The sequence below is a fragment of the Ailuropoda melanoleuca genome, chromosome 14, assembly GCF_002007445.2.
Source record: "Ailuropoda melanoleuca isolate Jingjing chromosome 14, ASM200744v2, whole genome shotgun sequence".
Taxonomy (NCBI): domain Eukaryota; kingdom Metazoa; phylum Chordata; class Mammalia; order Carnivora; family Ursidae; genus Ailuropoda; species Ailuropoda melanoleuca.
In genome coordinates this window covers 105,632,598-105,655,831 of record NC_048231.1, presented here as the reverse complement: position 1 = coordinate 105,655,831, position 23,234 = coordinate 105,632,598, and the positions used below count along the sequence as shown (strand labels likewise).

The following is a 23,234-nucleotide window of genomic DNA, read 5'->3' as shown; positions in this document are numbered from 1 at the left end:
TCTCAGCTGGTGAGATCAAGCCCTGCCTGGGACTCCACGCTCAGCGGGGAGTCCGCTTGAGATTCCCTCGCGCGCTAATAAATAAATCTCTTTAAAAAGTTAATTGCTCCTACGATTCCTTAGGAATAAAATTTCGATTAACTGTAGAACACAGTATTTCCTCTTTTTATAAGTTTCTTTTTTATAAAATGCAGTATTAGGGCGAGAAGTTAAATGTGAGCTGAAATCAACTAGGGGAGGAAGCTTCCATTTAAATGAAAGGTCTGTATGTTTTAAATGTACGACTAAACTGTGGTCCCATTAAACAATCTAACCTAGTCAAGTTCCGTTTCCCATCGCTAAAAGCAAAACCTCTGATCAACAAACAATACTCTGTAAACACACGATTAATTGCACATGTACTTGGCACATAATTCTGAGCCGTCTGCATTTGCGACAGGCCGTGCTTCACTCAGGTTTGTGTTTCGTGTCTGCACCTTCACAGTCTCTACTGGAACCGCACTGAGGCTCGGACACCAGCAGTGTTTGCAGGATGGGCGCAACGCCCGCCGGGCTCACGTGAGAGCGCCGCAGCGGCACGCCCGCCCCCGTCCCGGGTGCGTCGGACAGCCAGGGCACCCCAGGACGAGGGCGGAGCTGGGAGCGACCCCGGGCCCGTCCCCGACATGGTATCCCGGGGCCTCTCCCACAGGGTGGACTTCCCCCAGAGTCGGAACGCGCGCCGGAGTCGGAAGCACTGTGCGCGGACTGCGGGCGGGGGTGCGGAGTCCCCGACAGGGCGCGGGGGAAGGGGCGCCGCGGGAGGAGGGAGGTCTGCGCCGTCGTTACCTGCTGGGCCAATCGGCCCCCGGCCCAAGCCCCGCCGCGCTGTAGTAAGCCGCGCGTTTGCGGCTGGCCGCAGCCGCCGCGCTGCGCACCGGGTACAGAGGGATCTGGTCCGCCATGTTCCGGCCGCCACCTTCCCGCCCCTCCCCGCTCCACCTCAATTCGCTGCCTCTCCCCGCCCTCTCCGCTCAGCTCCAACCCGGCTGAGGAGCCTGCCGCGCTTCCTTGCCCGCCCCCAGGCGTCGGGGCTCGATAGCGTCACGGCGCGTCGACGCCTGATGACGACAGCGTGCGGCGAAGGTAGGGTGCAAAAGGCGGCGGCGTTACGAGGCTCCGTCCCGCGTCCGGGTCCGATGACGTTACCGCGCGGCGCGGGCGCGAGCGGGCTCTGCGTCGCTCCGAGGCTCCGCCCCCCGTGCGCCCGGGCCGGATGGCGTCATCGCGCGGTCGGCGCGCGCGCGCGGAGGCAGTGTGTCTGGGCGACCCCGCCCCCTGGGCGCTAGGCGCTGGGAGCGCGCGCCGCGAGGACGGTCCCGGTCTGCGCTGCAGGTGCGTGTCTCTGGCGGCGGCCGCGAGTCCAGTGCTTCCCCGACGCGGGGGACTTTGCGGTCCTTTAACCCACCGCCTTGTCTGGCTTCTCCTGCGTACAGGTGTGTTCGGCTTTGTCCCGCACCTACGGAGTAAAATTCCCATAAATGGCCTCCAAAGAGTGGGCTAACAGTCAAGTCTAGAGAAGTTTGCTGTCGTGTTGTTGAAGTTTGTTATTAATTTATAGCTTGGAAATGTGGTCTGAACTCTTCCCATGCTTTAAAGTTGAGGTTTTCTTCTGATCAAAAATATAGCCAGCAGTCTGCGGTGTCCTTGACCCTGGACCGACACGGGTCCTGTCCCTGCTCCCCCAAGTCATAATATTTGACCCAAAAACTTAACTTCCAATGGCCTACTGTTGGCGGAAGCCTTGCCGATAACATAAACGGTGATGAACACGTATTGTATGTTGTATGTATAACAAACTGTATTCTTAACGATAATAAGCTAGGGAAAAGAAAATGTTATAAAGGAACACATAAGTTAGAGAAAATACATTTACAGCACTGTTAGTATATTTATTGGGAAAAATCCCCATAGAAAACCGTGTTATTCAAGGGTCATGTACGTTGGCGAATAGGTTTTCTACTCCAAGATGGATATAGTAAAGGTACAGAGGTGTTCAGGGAGCCCTCCTTCTAACCCACCCCAGTAGGTGGTCATTTCCTGAATGCTTGGTGAGAGTCTGTTTGGGGGCACCTTTATCATAGGGTCACTTCTCAAGAGGATGTTCACTCTGAAGAGCCCCAGTGCCCCACTTGTTTGAAGGTACAGCCGCCTGCACAACACCTGTCTCTCCTAGCATCCCACAGTCTGTCCTCTTCGAAGTTCCCTGGACTGCTTCCTGGACCCCTTCAGGCAACCAAGGACAGTCAGAAGTACCTCAGACAAATTGGAAAGTCCCCTCTACCTACTCTGCAAATTGGAAAGATGCTTATTCTAAAGAGCTCTAGGGGCGCCTGGGTGGCGCAGTCCTTAAGCGTCTGCCTTTGGTTCAGGGCGTGATCCCAGCGTTCTGGGATCGAGCCCCACATCAGGCTCCTCTGCTAGGAGCCTGCTTCTTCCTCTCCCACTCCCCCTGCTCGTGTTCCCTCTCTCGCTGGATGCCTCTGTCAAATGAATGAATGAATGAATGAATGAATGAATGAATGAATGAATGAATGAATGAATAAGTCTTTTAAAAATAAAAAAATAAAGAGCTCTAAATTTCTAAAAATCCCACCTTAATAGGATGCTTCCCAGTCCAAGACTTTCAGTGTTTCCCCTTCGTACCTGATAAAACTTAATTTCCTTTCTAAAACCCTTGAACTTCTGGTAAAGTAAAAGTGACATCAGAAGGGCTCCTTTGCTGCAAGGTAATGAGTAAACAGCCTTTATTAATTTGGAGGTGGTTTTGTTTTTGATAGTTTGAGGTATTTATTTCAATGACTTTATTTTTTTATTTTGAAGATTCCTCATCGATCCTTTTTCACATCCATCTATTCTTATTTCATTTCTGTTTTGTTTCTTACTTTCAATTATCTAAGGAGAAAAAAACAGTTTGGTTGTTGATTTGTTCACTTTCTTAGCATTGGATTTCTTCAGATGTCTTGGAATTCAGGTTTGTAGGCAGTGGGCAAGAGATACCGGCTCTCCGCCGTCTCCACCCCCTCACTCTTCCCTAGTCAGTAGCGCTGCTGCTGCTTTCACCTTCAGCCCAGAACTGGGTCCCACAGGGCCTGTTAAGGCTTTCAGTAACAGGGAGAGCATGTCAGATGCGGGGTCTGCAGGCAGTGGGATTCATTTTTGATCTTCAGTTTGGGTCTATGTCTTCGTTCCAAGCCCCCACCCTGTTTTGTTTTGTTTTGTTTTATAATTTTTATTTTGTTATATTAGTCACCATACAGTACATCCCCAGTTTTTGATGCAATGTTCCATGATTCATTATTTGCATGTAACACCCAATGCACCATGCAATATGTGCCCTCCTTAATACCCATCACCGGCCTATCCCAATCCCCCACCCCCCTCCCCTCTGAAGCCCTCAGTTTGTTTCCCAGAGTCCACAGTCTCTCACGGTTCATTCCCCCTTCTGTTTACCCCCCCTTCATTCTTCCCCTCCTTCTCCTACCGATCTTCCTATTTCTTATGTTCCATAAGTGAGTGAAACCATATGATAATTGTCTTTCTCTCCTTGACTTATTTCACTTAGCATTATCTCCTCCAGTGCCGTCCATGTTGCTGCAAATGTTGGGTCATCGTTCTTTCTGATGGCTCAGTAATAGTCCGTTGTATATATGGACCACATCTTCTTAATCCAGTGATCTGTTGAAGGGCATCTCGGCTCCTTCTACAATTTAGCTATTGTGGACAATGCTGCTATGAACATTGGGGTGCATATGGCCCTTCTCTTCACTACGTATCTTTGGGGTAAATACCCAGTAGTGCAATTGCTTGACCATAGGGTAGTTCAATTTTTAACTTTTTAAGGGACCTCCACACTGTTTTCCAAAGTGGCTGTTCCAACTTGCATTCCCACCAACAGTGTAAGAGGGATCCCCGGGGCGCCTGGCTGGCGCAGTTGTTAAGCGTCTGCCTTCCGCTCAGGGCATGATCCCGGCGTTCTGGGATCGAGTCCCACATCGGGCTCCTCTGCTGGGAGCCTGCTTCTTCCTCTCCCTCTCCCCCTGCTTGTGCTCCCTCTCTCGCTGGCTGTCTCTGTCAAATAAATAAATAAATAAATAAAAATAATTTAAAAAAAAAAGAGGGATCCCCTTTCTCCACATCCTCTCCAATGTTGGTTGTTTCCTGCCTTGTCAATTTTTGCCATTCTAACTGGTGTAAGGTGGTATCTCAAGGTGGTTTTGATTTGAATTTCTGTGATGGCTAATGATTTTGAACATTTTTTCATGTGTCTGTTAGCCATGTGTATGTCGTCATTGGAAAAGTGTCTGTTCATATCTTCTGCCCATTTTTTGATTTGTTTATTTGTGTCTTGTGTATTGAGTTTGAGAAGTTCTTTGTAGATCTTGGATACCAGTCTTTTATCTGTAGTGTCATTTGCAAATATCTTCTCCCATTCTGTGGGCTGCCTCTTAGTTTTTTTGACTGTTTCCTTGGCTGTGCAGAAGCTTTTTATCTTGATGAAGTCCCACAAGTTCATTTTTTTCTTTTGTTTCTCTTGCCTTTGGAGATGTGTCGTGAAAAAAGTTGCTGTGGCCAATGTCAAAGAGGTTGCAGCCTATGTTCTCCTCTATGGTTTTGATGGATTCCTGTCTCACATCGAGGTCTTTCAAGCATTTGGAGTTTATCTTTGTGTATGGTGTGAGAGAGTGGTCAAGTTTCATTCTTTTGCATATAGCTGTCCAATTTTCCCAGCACCATTTATTGAAGAGACTGTCTTTTTTCCACTGGATGTTTTTTCCTGCTTTATCAAAGATTAGTTGCCCAAAGAGCTGAGGGTCCATTTCTGGGTTCTCTATTCTGTTCCATTGGTCTATGTGTCTGTTTTTGTGCCAGTACCATGCTGTCCTGGTGATTGCAGCTTTGTACTATAGCTTGAAATCCAGCAACATGATGCCCCCAGCTTTGTTTTTCCTTTTCAACAATTCCTTGGCAATTCAGGGCCTTTTCTGGTTCTACACAAATTTAAGGGCTGTATGTTCCAGTTCTTTGAAAAATGTCATCGGTATTTTGATTGGGATAGCATTGAAAGTGTAGATTGCTCTGGGTAGCATAGACATTTTAACTATGTTTCTTCTTGCAATCCATGAGCATGGAATATTTTTCCATCTTTTTGTGTCTTCTTCAATGTCTTTCAAGAGTGATCTGTAGTTTCTAGAATATAGATCCTTTATGTCTCTGGTTAAGTTAATTCCGAGATAATGTATGATTTTTGGTGCTATTGTAAATGGAATGGTTTCTCTGATTTCTCTTTCCTCAGTCTTATTGTTCATGTATAGAAATGCAACTGATTTCTGAGCATTGATTTTGTATCCCGGCACATTACTGAATTGCTCTGTAAGTTCTAATAGTTTGGGAGTGGATTCTTTTGGGTTTTCCATATAGAGTATCATGTCATCTGCGAAGAGAGACAGTTTGACTTCCTCTTTGCCGATTTGGATACCTTTTATCCCTTTTTGTTGTCTGATTGCTGTTGCAAGGACTTCTGGTACTATGTTGAATAATAATTAAGCCCCAACCCTGTTAAAAAGCCCTAGGCAGCTGTCAGTAACAGGGTTGTGGTGGTTGTTTCCTTTAGCTTCCTACTCCGTGGAGGACAGCTTCACCCAAACACGTGGGGCGAGCCCATCACCCACTCCCATGGCCAGCCTCCGGCCTCAGAAGCCAGCCTCCTGGAGCGACTCTCACCTGTTTCTGGTCCAATAACTTTGGTGTTTCCAAGCCCTGCTGTGTCTTTTTGTTTTCTGTTTCCATAATTTATAAATCCATTACGACTGTGTGTTTGAAGCAGCATGTTCAACATAAACTTCTAGACTCATCTTGACTATTTTCATGTAGTACTTTCTCAACTTAAAACTTACTTACTAAAAAGTTAGTATTCTTAAGTAGTTGCTCCAACTTTCTGGTTCCAGTTTGCTATTTTGCTGCTTTTTATGTGACTTGAATACAGGCCACTTTGTGGACACCACTCTCAAAGGACACGGTGACCTTCTATTTGCAGAACTTGTGCTCATTCTTTCCCTTACCCAGACTCACTGCTGCCGCCTGACATTGTTACCCTGAGGGCTCAACCGCACTCCACAGCTGACACTGTTAACACAGCAGTTCAACCACACTGAACAGTTAACATTGTCACAACAAGCCCTTCACATTTTTCCCTTCTTTGATAACTTTGAGACAAATCCTCTGACTCTCCCCCTTCATGAACTCGCTCAGTCCTGGGTATTTCTCTTTCATCGCCTGCCCTCTTTAAATAAAAACCCTCGAGTCTGTTTTCTAAATTCTGATCTCTCCCGGCTGCATTTCTGCGATTGCTGACTTAGTTTAGTTTAGCCAAGACTCTTCTTTCCCGTTTTGTGCCCCAGTGAGGGGCAGGTTTGGTGGGGGTACAAAGACAGCGTCTGCCCTGAGGGAGGTTCTTTCTGAGCAAGGAGGCACAGCCGAAAACTGCTGGCTATAACTCGGGCCACGTACATGATGTGAGCCTCTCCCTCTGTCTGTGAGGATCTTAGCAGGAGCTGGACGGCCTGCTGCAGTGTTCGGCTGAAGAGTTTAGTTGAGGACCTGTTTACAGATGTGTGGGTGGGAAGAAAAAACCAAAGCAGTTTGAGGGACATCCGGTGACAGGTAGACTGGAAACCATTATCACCTCCAGGCTCCGAGACGTGGGAAGAGGAAGGGTACTACTGGAGCCAGGCGGAGTCCAGGAGCCAGACCGCCCCCCCAACCCCTGCCCAGAGGCACTGAGGCCATAGAGCCCGGGTCAGCACACTGCTCACAGGTAAAATCTATCTGTCGCCTGTTTGGTAAAGATAGTTTGTTTAGACATAACCGTGCTATTTTATCGGTGTATTATCTGTGGCCGCTTTCAAGCTACGATGGTGGAGGTGAGGAGGCCTTACGAAGGTCATATGACCACAAAGCCTATGTGGCCCTTTACAGGGAAGGCTTGCCAACCCCATTACAGAGGCGTGTGGCCTTCCTAATACCTGGGGACGGGAGGGGGCGCATGCACTGACAGCACAGGTACAGAATGTTTCTGTAGGGACAGCACTTCCCTAGATCAGTCACTGAAGGAGTAATGAGAGAAGGCGTAATAACAAGTTAATGGAGGGAAGTGGAGTGACAGAGAGTACTTGATTAATCTTTAGGAAGGCATGGAAGGAGTTTTTCTTAAAAAGAACAGATGGAGGAAAGAGTAAACCAATAAGATGGTAGCATTACACCTGAATGTCAGTTTACGTCCATTAAACGTAAGCAGACTAAGTATGCCAATAAAGAGTCAGATTGTCAGACTGGACTACAAACCAAATCCAAATATATGCCTGAGGTCTAAGAGGCCTCATACGGAGAAGCAGAAAGTGAAAGGCTAGAACGTACATACCACGCGATCACTGGCCACAATCACGCGTCTGTGAGTGTCCCTCGACTCCGCATACGGAGACCCGGAGGCACAGCATGGGTACATAGCTGCCCTGGGTCACAGCCAGAACTCGAATCCAGGCTCCAAAGGCCATGTTTAGACTCTAAACCAGAGTTGCCAGCTGAGCTTCAGAAAGAGAATGATGACCGCCAGAGCTTGGACATACGGCAACAGGAGGCTGGCCTGTCATTCCTTCTTGTAAAAGGGCACAGGCCACCCAAAGACTGGGAGAATGTACTTCGCTCCACTGACTGTGCACTATTAAATAGACGTCCCCAACTTAGTGAAATTGCACGTTAGCGTGAAGATTTTTGCCAGTAGAGAAGCAAATAATTTCTGTCCAGGAAGAAAATAGAACATCAAAGGATATAGTCTATTGTCCTTTAGGCTAGTAACCAGTTTTGTGTCTAACTCAGCGACCTGACCCTAACATCTATGAATTCTAGGTCCTGAAAAACTCTCTGAGACTGTCTTAAGGGCTTACTCATTGCATCTTCCCCCAGGATCTTCTTCCTGATTCGTAAGTTTGTAAAACTTTGGCAGGTATGCGTTATGTACCCACATGAGGGTTACTTTACCTCTTCAGAAATTAGGCTGTAGCCCTTCCTGTTCTCTACCATGCACAGGCTCAAGGGGAAAAGGAGAAGCCCACGCAGGAACATCGCATCTGCGAGCTCTGCCTCCACGTCCGTGTGGGGACAGCGGAGACAGACCCAACCTGGAGGCCAGACCCCTGTGTTCTCCAGAGCTCGATAGGCCATCAGAGCCTTTGGCAGCAGGAGAAATGAAACAGTCTGTGGGGCCAAGGCAGAAGAAACCTGGAGAAAGGTCTAAAGGTGCAGGAGTACGAGTTAAGAAGAAATAACTTCTCCGATGATGGAAACTTTGGCTTTAGGATCCAGGAGCACATTGATCTGGGACCAAATGTGATGCAAGCAGCGTGGGCTGGGTGGGCCCGTTTCTGCATCGCAGGCAGGATGCGCAGGGCACGCCCCACGGGGACCAAACGCAGACTCAGCAAAGAGGAGGCCGTGTGCTGGTTCCAGCAGGTACGTGATGGGATCATCCTCTCTGGCAAATAAATGCCTGTTTCTATCCAATAACAACTTTTCAGTGAAATGTTTAAAAAGAAAGTATACTTTAGCAAAAAGCAAGATTTTCAAATGTCAAAGAAGAGCTTCATTATATATTTTTTAAATGGATGATGGTCGGCACCATATTGTGGAATTTAAATGTCACTCAATACATTTTAAAAAGTGATGTCATGGGGGGCGCCTGGGTGGCGCAGTCGTTAAGCGTCTGCCTTCGGCTCAGGGCGTGATCCCGGCGTTCCGGGATCGAGTCCCACATTGGGCTCCTCGGCTGGGGGCCTGCTTCTTCCTCTCCCTCTCCCCTGCTGTGTTCCTTCTCTCGCTGGCTATCTCTCTGTTAAATAAATAAAATATTTAAAAAAAAAAAAGTGATGTCATGGGCACAGGTTTTTTAAAAAGTTTGAGGACTGCTATTGTAATGCACAATAGTTTTTAGAAAAACTACCATAAAAGATGAATCTTGTGAAAAGCTGTCCTTAAATGCGTTGCTAAAGGCCCATTTTAGCACTCGTTATTTCTACCGACAGTTTCTTTGCTTTGTTCTCTGGGGCTCTGCCCCAGGAGTGCCCTCCTCTCACGCAGCAGCTGTGATGGAAAGGGGCGACGCTCTTACTCAGCAGTTACCGTCACCCCCACCCTCTCTACCCCACATCTGAATTCACAGCGTCCCAGTGCAGACCGAAGTAAGAGATCTCCAACACCACGTGTCACCCTTGCACAGAATGTACGTGGCGGGGGAAAGGCTGACTACCCTCCTAATGTGTGAAGCCTGGATCCGTTACGAAAGGAGAAACATGTAACTATAGTAAAAAGCTTTTCATTCATTTTCCCACAGGAGGCACTCACATTAATTACAGAAGCTCTTAATTAAAAAAATATATTTTGTGCAGAATTTATTCCAGCATTTCATTTTCTGAAAGAAGAATATAGGTCAACCACAAAAATGTGTATGCATGTGAGCATGTGTGCAAGTGTGTGAATGGGCGTGTGCACACGTGGCATTTACAGGGCACATACAACTTCAGTTGTACCCTGGAAAGCCCGAGGCCTCGGAGCAGAGTTCCTCTCAGCTGAGGTGCATGGAGAGCGATGTATCTAGAAGAGCCCTACTTTTCTTTAAACCACACATTCACTTACTGTTGTAAAGGACCATAGACACGTCAACTATTCCATCAAAATGGGAAAAATGTAATTAATAGCTTCTCAAGGAGAGTTTCCAAGGATTGCCTGCAGAATAAAGAAACTAGAGTCCAAGTGGACTCGGGTCCCGTTACGGTTGGTTGGGGTTTGGGTCCTATACGGCTGTTCTGTATCAACAGCTGTGTGACGAACAAGGTCTGTCCACCTTTAATTTTAACACTGGCAAACCTCTTCCCAGACACAACACCATCGTCTCAATGAAGACAAAAACGGGAAGTCTCTTAAGAGAGCTCTAGAAGAAATACATTCTTGTATTGAAATCTCATTTTTGTCTCTACCATGTCAGGCATGTGAAGCAAATCCCTTATGATGAGAAGTTATTCATACTGACTAGGCTTCTTGCAAACTTCGAAGCCCACTGATATTGTATAGGATATTTTCTTTTTTAAATTTATTTTTAATTAAATGTTTTTATTATTGCAGCATAGTGGGCGTACAATGTTACCTTAGTTTCAGGTGTGCAACATGGTGATTGAACACCTCTCTACATTACTCATCTTTTACCATAAAATGTTCTTACGGTATTATTATTGATAGCATTCCCTATGCTGTTCTTTTCATCCCCACGACTCATTTATTTGACAACTGGAAGTTTGTACCTCTTGACCACCCCCCCCATCACCCCTGCTGGCAGCCTCACTTTATTCTCCGTGTTCTGCTCCAGGCTTGCCTCCTCGGGTGAGGAAACCCGTCAGGCCCCCCTGGCCATTTTAACGTCGTCGTGATGAGCCTGCTGCCTTGCCACAGCTGGCCTGGCGGGAGCATTACCCACTAGTGATGATTTTGGGATGAGTGCCAGGTTCTGATAAACCCCCATCCGCATGCTCAGAGCTGGCTTTTTTCAGGGCATCTGGCCATGGTTTTCAAGACTCAGGCCTGGACAAGGCTTCCCACCTGACTGTGGCTGGGCTGGTCTGGGGCCCCCTCACCTGCTCCTCCGCACCCCGGGGACAACACTGCGCTTCTCAGGCCTTCTGTCATTTTGCCACCTGGCCTTGACCGCAGCCACAAGGGACCGAAGAATGTCAAGGGACCCCCACCACTCGGCTCAGTGTGGGCACGGTGTCTCTCAACAAATACCGTTGGAGTGAATGGCCCTCCCACCTCGTTATGTGTATTGTGCCATGGTAGTATAGACTCGTTATTTCCCGCATCCTCTGATGCCTCCGCCACTCTCCAGCCATTGTCACGCAGAAGCAGGTGCCTTCTCTGTGCCTCTCCTGTGAAATTTCAGTGTGTGAGGTGCTGTGTGCGGATCCTGAGGACACATCGAAGGCCTCATTTATCACCCCTCCTGGCTGAATCTCTGAGTCCGATGCTCCGATTTCCTAAGATGTCATGAATCTTTGAAAATGTATCTGTGACCTCAGTGAAGATGAGGGGTCCTACACGAGATGCCCCCAATTCAGAATTGAAGGCGTCTCTCATCCGAAACTGCTGGCTCTCCACTCCAAACTCCCTGATTACACAGGAGAGGAGAGGAGAGGCAAGGCAGCAATTACTTATAATAACTTTATTAGGTGTAATTTGCATCGACCCTCTGAAAGGATCGCGTGCACTTTTGAGAGCTGCATCGTAAATCCATGCTTGACCCTGCCCCGTCCTCTCCGTGCACAGCAGTGTCCCTTTCTTCCTGGGAAGGACAGGTACAATTTGTCACCACACAAATTATACATGCTTGCTGTTGACATCCTTTTATCAGATAAATTACTTGTACTTATTATGCGGAAGGCAGTTTCCATGAGATTTTCACATTATGAAAGTCTGGGTGTAGGCTAACATGGAGAGTGCTGGCTGTCTTCCGACTGTGGACACAGAGATGCACGTCCTGACGGCATGTGTCCACGGCTCTTCTCTGGGATGAAAGCTGACATTTTGGGCGCCCCCGCTTACAGCTCTGTGCCTCCGCTTGGCCGCCGTTGCCTGTGGTGGCACGGGTACTGTGTGGCCCTAAACACCGACGCCCCTGCTCCGTGCTCTCGAGGGACAAAGCCAGGGCTGATAGGGCAGGAAGCAACATCTAAGTGTCGCTTCCAGCAACGTCTAGCACTCAGAAGAAGCTATGCAATGTGCTGCTGGCATTGCAAACCTGCCGCAGAAACTCCCACGCTCTCAATGACAAAGAAATGCAAAATCCAAGGAAAGACCCCAAAAAGCACTTGCAACCTGTTTTCTTTTAAAAGGGGGGGGATAAAATTTAAAACGTTTTTTGAAGATTTATTTATTTATTTATTTTAGAGAGAGAGGAAGAGAGAGAGCTGAGCGGGAGGGGCAGAGAGAGAATCTCTGGCAGACTCCCTGCTGAGCATGGAGCCTGACACGGGGCTTGATCCCTCGACCCTGAGTTCATGACCTGAGCCAAAACCAAGAGTCTGATGCCTAACTGACTGAGCCACTGAGGCGACCCTAAAACATTTTTAAAGCAGAAAGTTTTCTTCCCTCGCAAGAATAATTTGTGCTCACACAGAATGGCTAAGTGGTGAGGGCTCAGGCTCAGCGCCGGAGTCCCCACCTCGCGGTGCCGCTGGCACCAGGAGCCTGCTGACCGGCCTTCCGGAGCCCGGCCTTGTCACCTGCTTGGTGGGGACAGAGGCACCTGTCCAGCAAGCTTTCAGAAGTTAGTGACAGTACACGTTTTAAGCATTTAGCTCAGTGCCTGCTCCAAAGACGGTAATTTTACTGTGGGGCTATTATCTTTTTATAATTATCAAAAAGCAAAAAAGCCCCCCATCACCCAACAACTGTCACCGGGGAACGGGGCGCTGGCCTCATGTGCAGTATTTAGGACCAAGTGGGGCCTGCTTTTGCTTAGCCAACTGCAGGGTGGGAGCTGTGCGAAAACGCAAAGAACACACTTCCCTCTCCCGCCCCAAGCCGCGAAGCTGGGCGGGCTGTGCCACCCCCTGGACCGGCCCTCCGTGGGGTCCCTGGCGGCTGGACGCGTGCTCTGGGCTCTGCAGGATAACAGAAAGACACACGAACAAAGCAGAGGACGGTAGGGCGGCCCCGACCGCTGCAATTTGTTTAATTCGTTGGCTTATTTGGCGCCGTAACACTCTGGATTCGACAGACTTGGAACTGTTTGCAGTGAGATGGTATAAATACTTTCTTTTTAAAAAAAACTTTTTCAGGGGCGCCTGGGTGGCACAGCGGTTACGCGTCTGCCTTCGGCTCAGGGCGTGATCCCGGCGTTACGGGATCGAGCCCCACATCAGGCTCCTCTGCTATGAGCCTGCTTCTTCCTCTCCCACTCCCCCTGCTTGTGTCCCCTCTCTCGCTGGCTGTCTCTATCTCTGTCAAATAAATAAATAAAATCTTTAAAAAAAAAAAAAACTTTTTCAAACAGGATGAGTGACAAGTTGCTATATTTGTATAAAACTGCATTAGACTTTGGACATGGAGTGGGTGGATTTGGAGGTTGGCCGGCAGCGTGAGCCCCAGCAGAAGCATGTGACGAGGAAGTTAGGCCGTGATGTAACAAGGATTCATGTGGATGATACATGGAGGGGAACTTCTGGTCCTCATTCCGCCGTGGGAATAGAGAGCCGACTGGGCGAGCAGTGATAACTGTCGCATTCGTTGTTACACTAGAGGAATTCGGTGGGTTCGGCAACTGAACTGACGGCTGCATCTGCACACCTTAACGACTGCTGATGAGGTTAACAGCAAATGGAAATTGTAAGCTGGTCAGAAAACATCATCTTTTTTGGAAAACGTGATTTTCTTGATTTTTTCCCCCCAAGATTGGTTAGAATTCCTTGGACTTTACTCTGTGTGTAATAAAAGAGACAAAGTGTCTTTGAAATGAGACACCGTCGTCAGTTCCACGGCAGGCAGCCCTTCGCTAGGGTCGCGTATGGGGGAGCCATGGCACTGAAGCTTACGCGGGTGAGCATACACTCTGCGTGAAGTCGTGCGCCGGCCTCTGGAAGACGAGTACTTAGGACGTGTCAGGTACTGCTCGACCGTGGAAATCACGGACCCCCACGGAGATTCCAACACGCTGCGTGGACAATCGAGGCAGTGACCCCTGCATCATCGCTCGGTTTGTGAGAGCAACCTGACAAGGTGGTCAGGGAGCATCACGCGGGGACAGACATGCCCAAGATACAAGAGCGGCAAGAAGACCCTCGTTCGGGCACCTTGACAAGTTCTCATGGGGTTTCTTTTTCTTAGGAATAGCAAATGAAGTTTCACTATAAAGGCATTCTTAGTATGGGTGTACAGCTACTAAAATCACAACGAAAGTAATCTTTCCCAGACCACATGTTGTATGATTCCACTTCTGTGAAATGTCGGGAATCAGGGCATCTCTGGAGACAGCGAGGAGATCAGGGGTTGCCTGGGGCTGGGGGTGGGGAGGGTGAGCGGTGGGGCTGCTAACAGGCACAGATCGCTTTGGGGGATGCAGAGAATCTTCTAAAATTAGCTCGTGCTGATGGCCTGTGATGCGCGAAAGCCACTGGACACACATTCTACGTGCTGAATTCTTGGGAATAGAATTTATACCTCAGTGGGGATGTAAAGCGAACCTTCCTTCCGTCTGACATCTGCAGGGCTCTGATTTACTCCGATGTCATCATTTGCTGTGGCGTCCAGGCAATGAGCTTAGTATTTGGTCCAATTTCCATAACGGTTTGTTTACAGCTGAGCAAGTTTATACGGGGTGAAATGAAAGGCTCATATTAATTGTGCACAAGAATTTGTAGACGCACTCACAGTTCCCTTGACGTCAGGATGCAAAAATGTTTTACTGGCTTTCATTTTTTAAAACTAAAAGTTTTGGTGTGTCTCTTTGAGATATTTCATGGCAAAAAGTGTAATGTTTACTTATTCCAGATGTTGTCTGATGCTACAATACTAATGTAAATCAGGAAAAGCAAGGTCACAGCCTCACATTGTGCTATTATTACGTGTCAAACAACACATTGCATTGTCTTCGCTTTCTATCTTTAGCTAGCTCGTTGCAAATATTCTCAATTCTACTTTAGGAACCTCTTCCATTACAGTCAAGCTGCGTGTGGAGTCAGAGCCAAAGCCCCTGCAAGCCCGAGAATGTTCAGCCAGGCTACGCTTCGGTCCAGATGGGCGGGCTTGGGTTCCAGAGCACAGGGGACAGGCCAGGCTTTGCTTACCTTGAAGTCTGAGCCTCTGTGGACTTGTTCTCCTTTTGCTCCCGACCGCTGTGCACAGAACCCCACACTCGAAGGGAACGCACGGCACTCCCAGGACAAGACGTGTGCGGACATGCCTGGACGCTGCCCTCCCTGTGTGCTGGCCCCGCCTGTCCAGCAGCTTTCCCTCCCTGCCGCCGGCCTCCAGGGACAGACTGCGTCCTGCTCTGTGAGTAAGGCCCGTCGTAGCTTCAGCTTTATCTCTGCCCCGTGGGAAGTTTCACACTTTCGACCTAGAAGGAGCTGTGACGGCGCCGGATGGAGTGAGGCAGAGCGGGAGAGGAGACGAGGCCGGGAGATCACTGGGGCTGGCCGAGCAGGGCCTCTTGGCCTTTGCTCTAGCGGCTTGGAGTCTGTGTTCTAGAAGGCTCATCTGGCTACACATTGAGTGGAGGCCACCGCGGGCTGGCACGTGGGCACAGGAGCCTGGGCACGGTGGCAATAGTCGGAACGAGGCCAGACACTGAGGCCCATCCTACCCTGGATGATATCTGAAAGCGGAGAGGTAGCTAGAGGGCTGCCACTTGGGAATGACCAGGGAATTGTGGGGCCATAACAAAGACGTTAGGAGGAGATCTTCCAGGCTTGGTAGAGGCGGAGTCCGCACGCACCAGAGCTGCTGAGCGCCAGCCTCGGGCTCACCCCTCCCCGGCACAAGCACCAGTAAAATATCTTCAGTTACCGTCATTGAAAAGGTGTGTGATTAGGCTTTTCTTGGCTTCTTAAAGGAATTGCTTCTTTAAAAATTCAGACTGGAAGAATTGTTTGCACACGAAGTTTACTGCCTCTCCCCCACCTCAGCCCCCTCCAAGCAGCCAGCTCTTCCCCCAGACTCTGCTGTCCCCTCAGACCCTCCTCACCAGGCTCCCTCTGCAGTCTCTGCTGCTCCCCAGCCAGGACGGGCCACCGGCGTGCAGCCCAGACACATTTTTATTTGAACTGCTTTACACTGTAAGCATCAAGCTCCAGCAAGCCACTCACAAACGCAATTGTATTCCTCTGGCTGTCAGGCCCTGCTGTGGACCAGAGTGTGGACGTGTGGGGGCCGGGGTGGAGGCGCCCGGCTGCTGGTGGGTGTGGGAGGAGGTCCTCCGCTCTCACGGCCTCTGCTTGCCGACTCCCATTGTGTGCCTTACCCTCCCACAACCAGCGCCTGGGTCTTCCCTGACCTGTCGCCTCAGCCCTGTTTCCGGCCGTCCTGGCCCTCAGCACGCCCCAGGATCTTCTCTGTCCCATTCCAAGTGCCATCCCCTTCATGACCATCCTGTGCTATGGACTGAAGGTCGTGTCCCCCCAAACTCACGTGTTTGAGCTTCTCCTGCAAGGTGATGGTGTCAGGAGTTGGGGCCTTAGGAGGTGATCAGGTCATAAGGGTAGGACTCTCACGAGTGGGATTAGTTCCCTTGGAAGAGGCCCCGGAGAGCCCCCTTATCCTGGTCAGTCACGCAAGGACACCTCAGAAGACAGACGTGTAGGAAGGAAGTGGGCTTTCCACACACGTGGCATCAGCCGGCCGCCAGCCTGTCGTGCTCTGAGGCTGCCGTCCACACAGCCTCTCGATAGACGCCGTCCCCAAAGCACCCACAGCACCTGCAGGACACCTCTCACACCGCGGTCAGGTTTGTGTTCTGCTGTCTGTACAATTGTCTTACTCGTTTCGTGCATCTCGTTTACCCTGTTCTCTCTGGCGACACCACTAAGCACTTAAGAAGTATTTGTTGTATTGGGTCGGGTCAGCCTGTCTCTTCCTCGTGATTCCCCACGGCACGATTCTCTGCCCGAGCAGAAGCACAGCCTGGCCTACTGTGTGTCCTGTTCCTCACGGTTGTTGTTTGCACGAGTGCTGGCCTTTCCTCTCAACCCCCCATGCTAGTTTCCGGTGCGTGTCCATAGAGTCAGAGGAGCCCTAATTCTGTTTTAGTAGTGGAATAGAACAACCCAAATGCTCAAGCCCCTTTTCCTTTGGTATTTTCGGAGAGTCTAAAATTAGCAGGTTGTTACAACTGGGAGTTTTCAGATACGCTTGATACATCTGTAGAAATCAGGACGTGTCTTAGAATTACCATCCCAGGCCCCAGCACCCTGAAGGCTCGGCCGTGGACTAGGCCTTGTGGCCCAAGGAGCGTGGGCTGTCCGCGTCTCACTGGCCGGCCGCACAGCAGGTTCGGCTCAGCCGGGGGGACTGGGGCCAGAGCCTCACGGAGCCGGAGAGTAGCCAGCACCGCCGAGACGGGACACAGCTCCGCTCCAGAGAAAGACGCTCCCTCAGCGCTCGCCTTCCCGACGACGTGCGCTCGCTCTGTGAAGACGCGCTCTGCGGTTCTCCCTATCGACGTCACCACTCTGTCACTCTCGTTAGTAACTCTCAGCTCTCCCTACCGGAAAGTGTAGGAAGAATGTTTGACGGTAGAAACTTAACACCCGTCAGAGAGTGTGACACGTTTATTTTCGGATGTATTTTAAGGCACGCTGATGCCTTCATTAAGTTCAGGTGTGAGTACAGCTCAGCGTCCCTCAGCACGTCGCCTGCCTGGGTCTGGATCTCTTGTCTCCCACGTACCCGCCTACAGCCGCGAGCGGGTTTTAAACTCTGAGTATGTTTCTGCACCCAAAGAATGCGAGCGGAAGGAGCCCTAACTCGAAAGTGTATTTGACGACTAAGTGGCAGAACGCGCACAAAGCCTCCAGCACAGCGCAGACACACCCGCAGACACGCGCGGCGACTGCTTCCCCTCGCCCACTCTGCCTGACCCGTGGCGCCTCTTCAAGGCCACCGCCAGGCTTCAGCCCGGGTGTTTGTAGGCCAAGCACCATGCTGCACACCAGCTGTGTCTTGTGAGATCTCGACACAGGGCGTCAGACTGACATTACAATCACTGGCCTCTGCCGACGCTCCATGAGACCCTTGGGACTACAGCAGTACCTGGTCTCAGTAGAGTGACACCGAGCCTCTCCTCTCCCCTTTATAAAGCGTTGGTAATACACTGCGGTTCTGTGTGTTCCGTTACTTGGCGTTTGCTAGTGCTCGACACTCCAGAAAGGAGGGAAGCAGAGCTCCCTCCAAAAACAGCAACAAAACCCCCCTCAAAATAAAAAAAATCCTCATTAAAGAATATTAATACTCATGAATTAAGAAAAACAAAAGGAGAAATTGCCTGGAACAAATTCAGATCACCCTTTGATTCTGTCCACTGACACGGATAAATGACTGCTCCATTAGAGCGCGTGGACCAGAATGGAGGCTGGAGCTCACAGCCGCGGCTCTGCCCCCTGTCCAGGTGAGCCCGGCCCGTCAGCCTCGGGCAGGGTGCTCACCTGTTCTCTGTCGAAAGCTGCATAATTGTGGGATAAGATTGGCACCCAAATTATTTTTCAGTGTGAAACACAAGCGTATTATCATATGTTGACAGCTCTTTCCTTCCCAAAAGAAAAGATGGTGTGAAAAGATGGAGATTATACAAAATAAAACTACAGGCTAGGGTACAGCTGGATTCATGGCTTTTTGCAAGAGGCCACACTGTTTCGGTGATTTCCTAGAGAAAAAAGTGCAAGATGGGAACATTGCAACACAAGTATGACTGCAAACTCCCATGGACAGAACTATTATTAGACATATTTAAAGGAGTTTTTAAAGCCACCTATGGACACACATGCAGTTTTCTTGCATAAATATAAAAATGTTCACCTTCACCTTTTGTCCTCAGCAAGTGGAGGCACCATAAGGGTTTTCGCAGACACCTATCAGACCAGGACACTCTTAGTTTAGTTTACTTGTTGGCCACGCCTGTGGGAGCCACAGGCATATACTTAACTTTTGTGGTTGAGTCACCACCTCTTTACGGAGCGCTTAGGGACCCACGACCTTCCTAGGGGTCACGGGAACGTGCGGAGCATCTCACTCCCCAAAACCTGAGTCACAGAAGATCCCGCATGAACAGTGTGGAAACAGCAGGCAGCAACCCCACGTTCTCAAAACTCAAGTCATAAGGCAAGACAAAACCATGGGTGCAGCATGACACCACCCTAATTCTCTCGTGTGTCTGTGTGTATGTGCACAATGTATGGACATCGAAAAAGACGGGAAGGAAGTACATGAAAATGGTAGCAGAAACAAAATGAAAGAAAGAAAGATACCAATCATGGAATTTGGGATGATTTTCCCTTTTTTCCTTATTTATATTGACCACATTGTCTACAATGAACACGAATTACATCAAAAATTGGAAGGGAAATCTTTTTAAAATGAAATTTCATTGTGCGAAAGTATGTATTTATTTATTGTCGAAGATATTTATTTATTTGAGAGCAAGCCAGAGGGGTGAGGGCTGGCAGAGGGCGAAGCGGATCCCCGCTGAGCCGGATCCCAGTGGGGACTCGTCCGGAGATCAGACGCTTCGCCCACTGAGCCAGCCAGGCGCCCTGCTTCGTCTTTCGTTTTCACAAGTCCACGACAGGTCTTGTGTGGATTTGGGCTTGTGTTCGTTCACTCAGCTTCCTTGTGGGCCTGTACCTTAGCAAATTCGGACAGTTTTCAGCTACGATTTCTGGGAGCACTGTGTCCAGCCAGCCCGCGGTCTCCTCCCCTCCTGCGCTCTGAGGGCGGCAGCCTCAGCTCTGCTGCGGGACCTCGGTCCGCTTTTCTCTGCTGTCCAGACAGGGCTGCTTCTCTCGCTCTAGGGCCGCTTCCCTGCTTCTTCCTCTGTCTCCTTCTGCTGCTGAGACCACTTACAGTGGCTGCTGTCACGTTTTTAGTCCTGATGCTTCTGCTCGGCTCTTCTCCGCATATCTGCTGCTTTGCAGGGTTTTTCTCACGTACTTTCGTGTGCCTGTAATTCCTGTGAAGGCACTTATACCGCGATGCACTGACCTCCGTGTCAGGTAGCTCTGTCACGCTGCCATCTCAGAGTTGACGCTCATTCAGCTTGAGACCTGCCTGGGTCTCGGTCGGACGAGTGATTTTCCACTGAAGCCTGGACGGCTTCACAACACGTTGTGAGCGCCGGGACCTTATTCCAACCGTGTGCACTGGTCCCGGTTGCGGACACGAGGTGGGCAGGTGTCCACGTTGCCACTGGGTAGGGCGGTTATCGTCCAGAAGTTGCCCGTCCTGCAGGACAGCCCCTCTCCTGGTCCTTGGGCTGCAGACAGCAGCTCTTCCCGGGGCTTCTCCGTCTCTGCCTGCTGCTCTGGGCGGCCAGCTCTTCAGCTCTGCGTCTGGGGAGGCCCAGGGAAGTCTCTGCCCAACTGGTCGGCCCCCTCCCGCCCCCAGGGTCTTCTCAGGTGTGCTTTGCAGGTAATGGCTGGGGTGTTTCAGGTATCCATAGCCAGAGGGAAGAGGGAGGGCATGACACATCTTCCTGGAAGCACCGTCCGTTAGTGCTGTTTCCACATCTCCTATCACCCGTGTTGGCCTTTTTTAGCCTCCTAATCTTTTGATTGACAGAAGTCCTTAATTTTGATCATTTTTTCCCCTTCTCAGTAATTTTTTTTGAAGATTTTATTTATTTATTTGACAGAGAGAGAGGCAGTGAGAGAGGGAACACAAGCAGGGGAAGTGGGAGAGGGAGAAGCAGGCTCCCTGATGAACAGGCCTCGATCCCAGAACGCGGGATCATGACCTGAGCAGACGCTTAACGACTGAGCCACCCAGGAGCCCCCTCGGTTAGTAATTTTTATGTTCCGTTTTGAAAAACCTTCTCTTGGGCCATAAACGTATTTTAACCTGTGGAATTTTCCAGCAGACTATTACTTTACTTTTTGCATTTATGTCTACATTTCACCTGGGATTGAGGTTTTGTCTCCGCATGGGATACACAGAGCTCAAGTTTCAATTTTTTTCATCTGGGTGCTCGATTTATGACAGAAGCAGCTGCTCAAAGCCCCAAGGGAAGGATGCTCTTTTCATCGACAGTACTGGTCACTTGGATAGACATACAGCACGCACAAACAGAACGTCCCTCCATATGTGGAGATATCCCACTTTAAAATTCAGGGTTTTTCGGATTTTAGAAAAGTAGTGTGGTCCACATAGCATTTGCCACTTAACATCTGCCGGGGTACCTGCTTGTGCTGTGAAACAGGAGTACTCACAACCAGGTGCCTGTGTGGGTGCACACACGCGCACACCTGTGCACACGCACACCCATACAGGTGCACACGCCCATGCACGTGCACATGCACACACATACACGCACACCCGTGCACACGCACACACGCGTGCCCATGCGCACACGCGCACACCCGTGCACACACACCCATGCGCACACATACACACTGTGCACACGCACACCCATACAGGTGCGCACGCCCATGTACGTGCACATGCACACACATACACGCACACACATGCACACGCACACACACTGTTCCATGAGTAGCTTCACTTTAGTTCGGGTCAGGGTCACCATCAAATAAATTTTAGAACCACTTGTGATTTCCGAAACACTTCACGTTTCTCGACAGTACCGCGGACTGTAGGTCTGCACTGCGGAAGGCGCCGCCCGTTTTCCTCTCTGACCCATGGCAACAACGGCACAGCTTCCACGAGGCCGAGCCCCCCAGTGAGAGCAGACCCCCCCCTTTTGCTGGGTGGCCTCTTGCTGCTCTCGTGGGCACAGAAGCGCAGCTGCAGGATAGACAGTGACCGCTCCGTCCACACCCTTCCGGGTGGGCTCCTACAGAGGACTGGATTTCACGGCATTTCCCACAGAACATTGCTCATTTCACATAAAAAAGAAAGCAGCATAATTTGTAGATAACCCCCAATGGGAAACTTGGCAATTTAATTAAAAGCAGCTCTTGAGGTCTTAAGTATTTTATTTTTCACTGTGACAACTCTGGAAACCACCCGCCTAAGATGCCAAGGAGGAGACGGGCAGCGGGTCTGTCCTTAGCAGAACTTTCCTGACAGCGCACCCAAACTGGGCTGCACAATTTGATTTGTAGCAATAACCCCAGTAGCTGTTAAGTGAGAACTTAATATAATCGCCGATCTTTTGGATGTAAGTTTCCTATCAAGACACGAGCCACACTGAGGTTCTCAGTGCACCCCTAGCTTGATTCCAGTGTCTGTGCTCCCAATACCACATTGGTTTTGTTTCCATCCTTGGTCAGAAAGGGAATACTTTAAGCTGATGGTCCTTTATCTATTTACCATCTTAAGTTGATTCGAGTTTCTTGTCAGTAAACCATTAGGTGATACTGAGGCCATCGTATGTTAAAGCCAAGCTCCTACCCAACAAGCACATCCTAGAATTCAACTTTGGAGACATTGGGGCAAGTGGTTTTTCTAGATTCTCTGAATGTTTCTGGGCCCTAACCATCTGTCCCAGCCTCACGTCTGCATCAGAGCTGGGCCAAGGGCTTCCTTGTAGGCCATGTCCTTGGGGAGCGTCCTGGTGATTCAGAGCCAGTGTTCCTGACCTCCAGAATCCATCTTTAGGTGGCTCTGGGGCTCAAGTTCTAAAGCGTGGACCACCTATGGTCACTGCTTTTCAAAGGATGTCCACTTTTGTCAGAATTGCCTGGGATCCTTTTTGAGACAGCAATTCTGCATGTGGACCCTAGATCTAACCTATGGGAATCTTTGCAGGGAGAGGTCAAAATGCCTGACCATAACTGAAGTGTTCTCTCAGGTGGGACAGCTCTGGAATTTCTTTATAGGAGGGCCCCAGTCAAGCTTTGTAGCTAATAATGAAAGCAGAGGGGCTCGTCAAGGTGCTCTGTGACAAAGGCTCCATTGTTATGTGGGTCATATGTTGATCGGGGGGGGGCCCACCATTGGCATCACTCCCACCAAGAGCTCTGGTTCAAGGACTGATGTAGGGAGCCCTCATGCCATCCCAGGACATCTTGATGAGGTGAGGGCTCCCTGGAGCTGTCCTTTACTGCCTTTTCCCAGGGAGTCCAAGCCTGGTGTATGGGAAATCGACCGTCATCTGTATTGGATTGGGGATGCCCAGGCAGGGAGGTGGAGATGGGCAGGCTGAGCCTGAGTCGGCTCTTACTAACACGGGGCCTGGTCATCTCTGCGTGCCCCAAGTTATTGATGCACAATAGAATTTGAGCCACGTGGAGGGCCACTGTGTACTTGGTGACTCTGAATGTGTACTGATAACCACTGGGGACGCACCACAAGGTTGACGAGTTCACAGACATTACCGACACCTTGATTTGAAGTTGTTTTCCCCCATCCGTTAACGAAAATCTGGGTATGCTGCAGGGAGTTTATGCAAGCATGGAAATGGCCGTCCAATGCTGTCACCTACGTTT

General features: G+C 49.8%; 1 protein-coding gene and 1 pseudogene across 11 annotated transcripts in view; one reads left to right on the top strand and one right to left on the bottom strand.

Annotated features, from left to right (window-relative positions):
• The window catches only part of ATP9B (ATPase phospholipid transporting 9B (putative)), a 246,726-nt gene extending 245,597 nt beyond the window's left edge, over nt 1–1,129 (bottom strand). For 2 of the 11 annotated variants that reach the window (XM_034642302.1, XM_034642303.1), the window contains exon 1: nt 829–1,097. In XM_034642302.1, coding sequence (XP_034498193.1) covers nt 829–944 — 116 coding nt within the window. In that variant the 5' untranslated portion in view covers nt 945–1,097. Of the gene's footprint in view, nt 1–828 lie in introns of all 11 variants that reach the window. The other 9 variants (XM_034642308.1, XM_034642306.1, XM_034642307.1 and 6 more) reach the window with 8 other exon arrangements.
• A 5,824-nt stretch (nt 1,130–6,953) lies between these two features.
• On the top strand, nt 6,954–8,835 carry LOC109489805 (annotated as a pseudogene).
• The last annotated feature ends 14,399 nt before the right edge of the window (nt 8,836–23,234 follow it).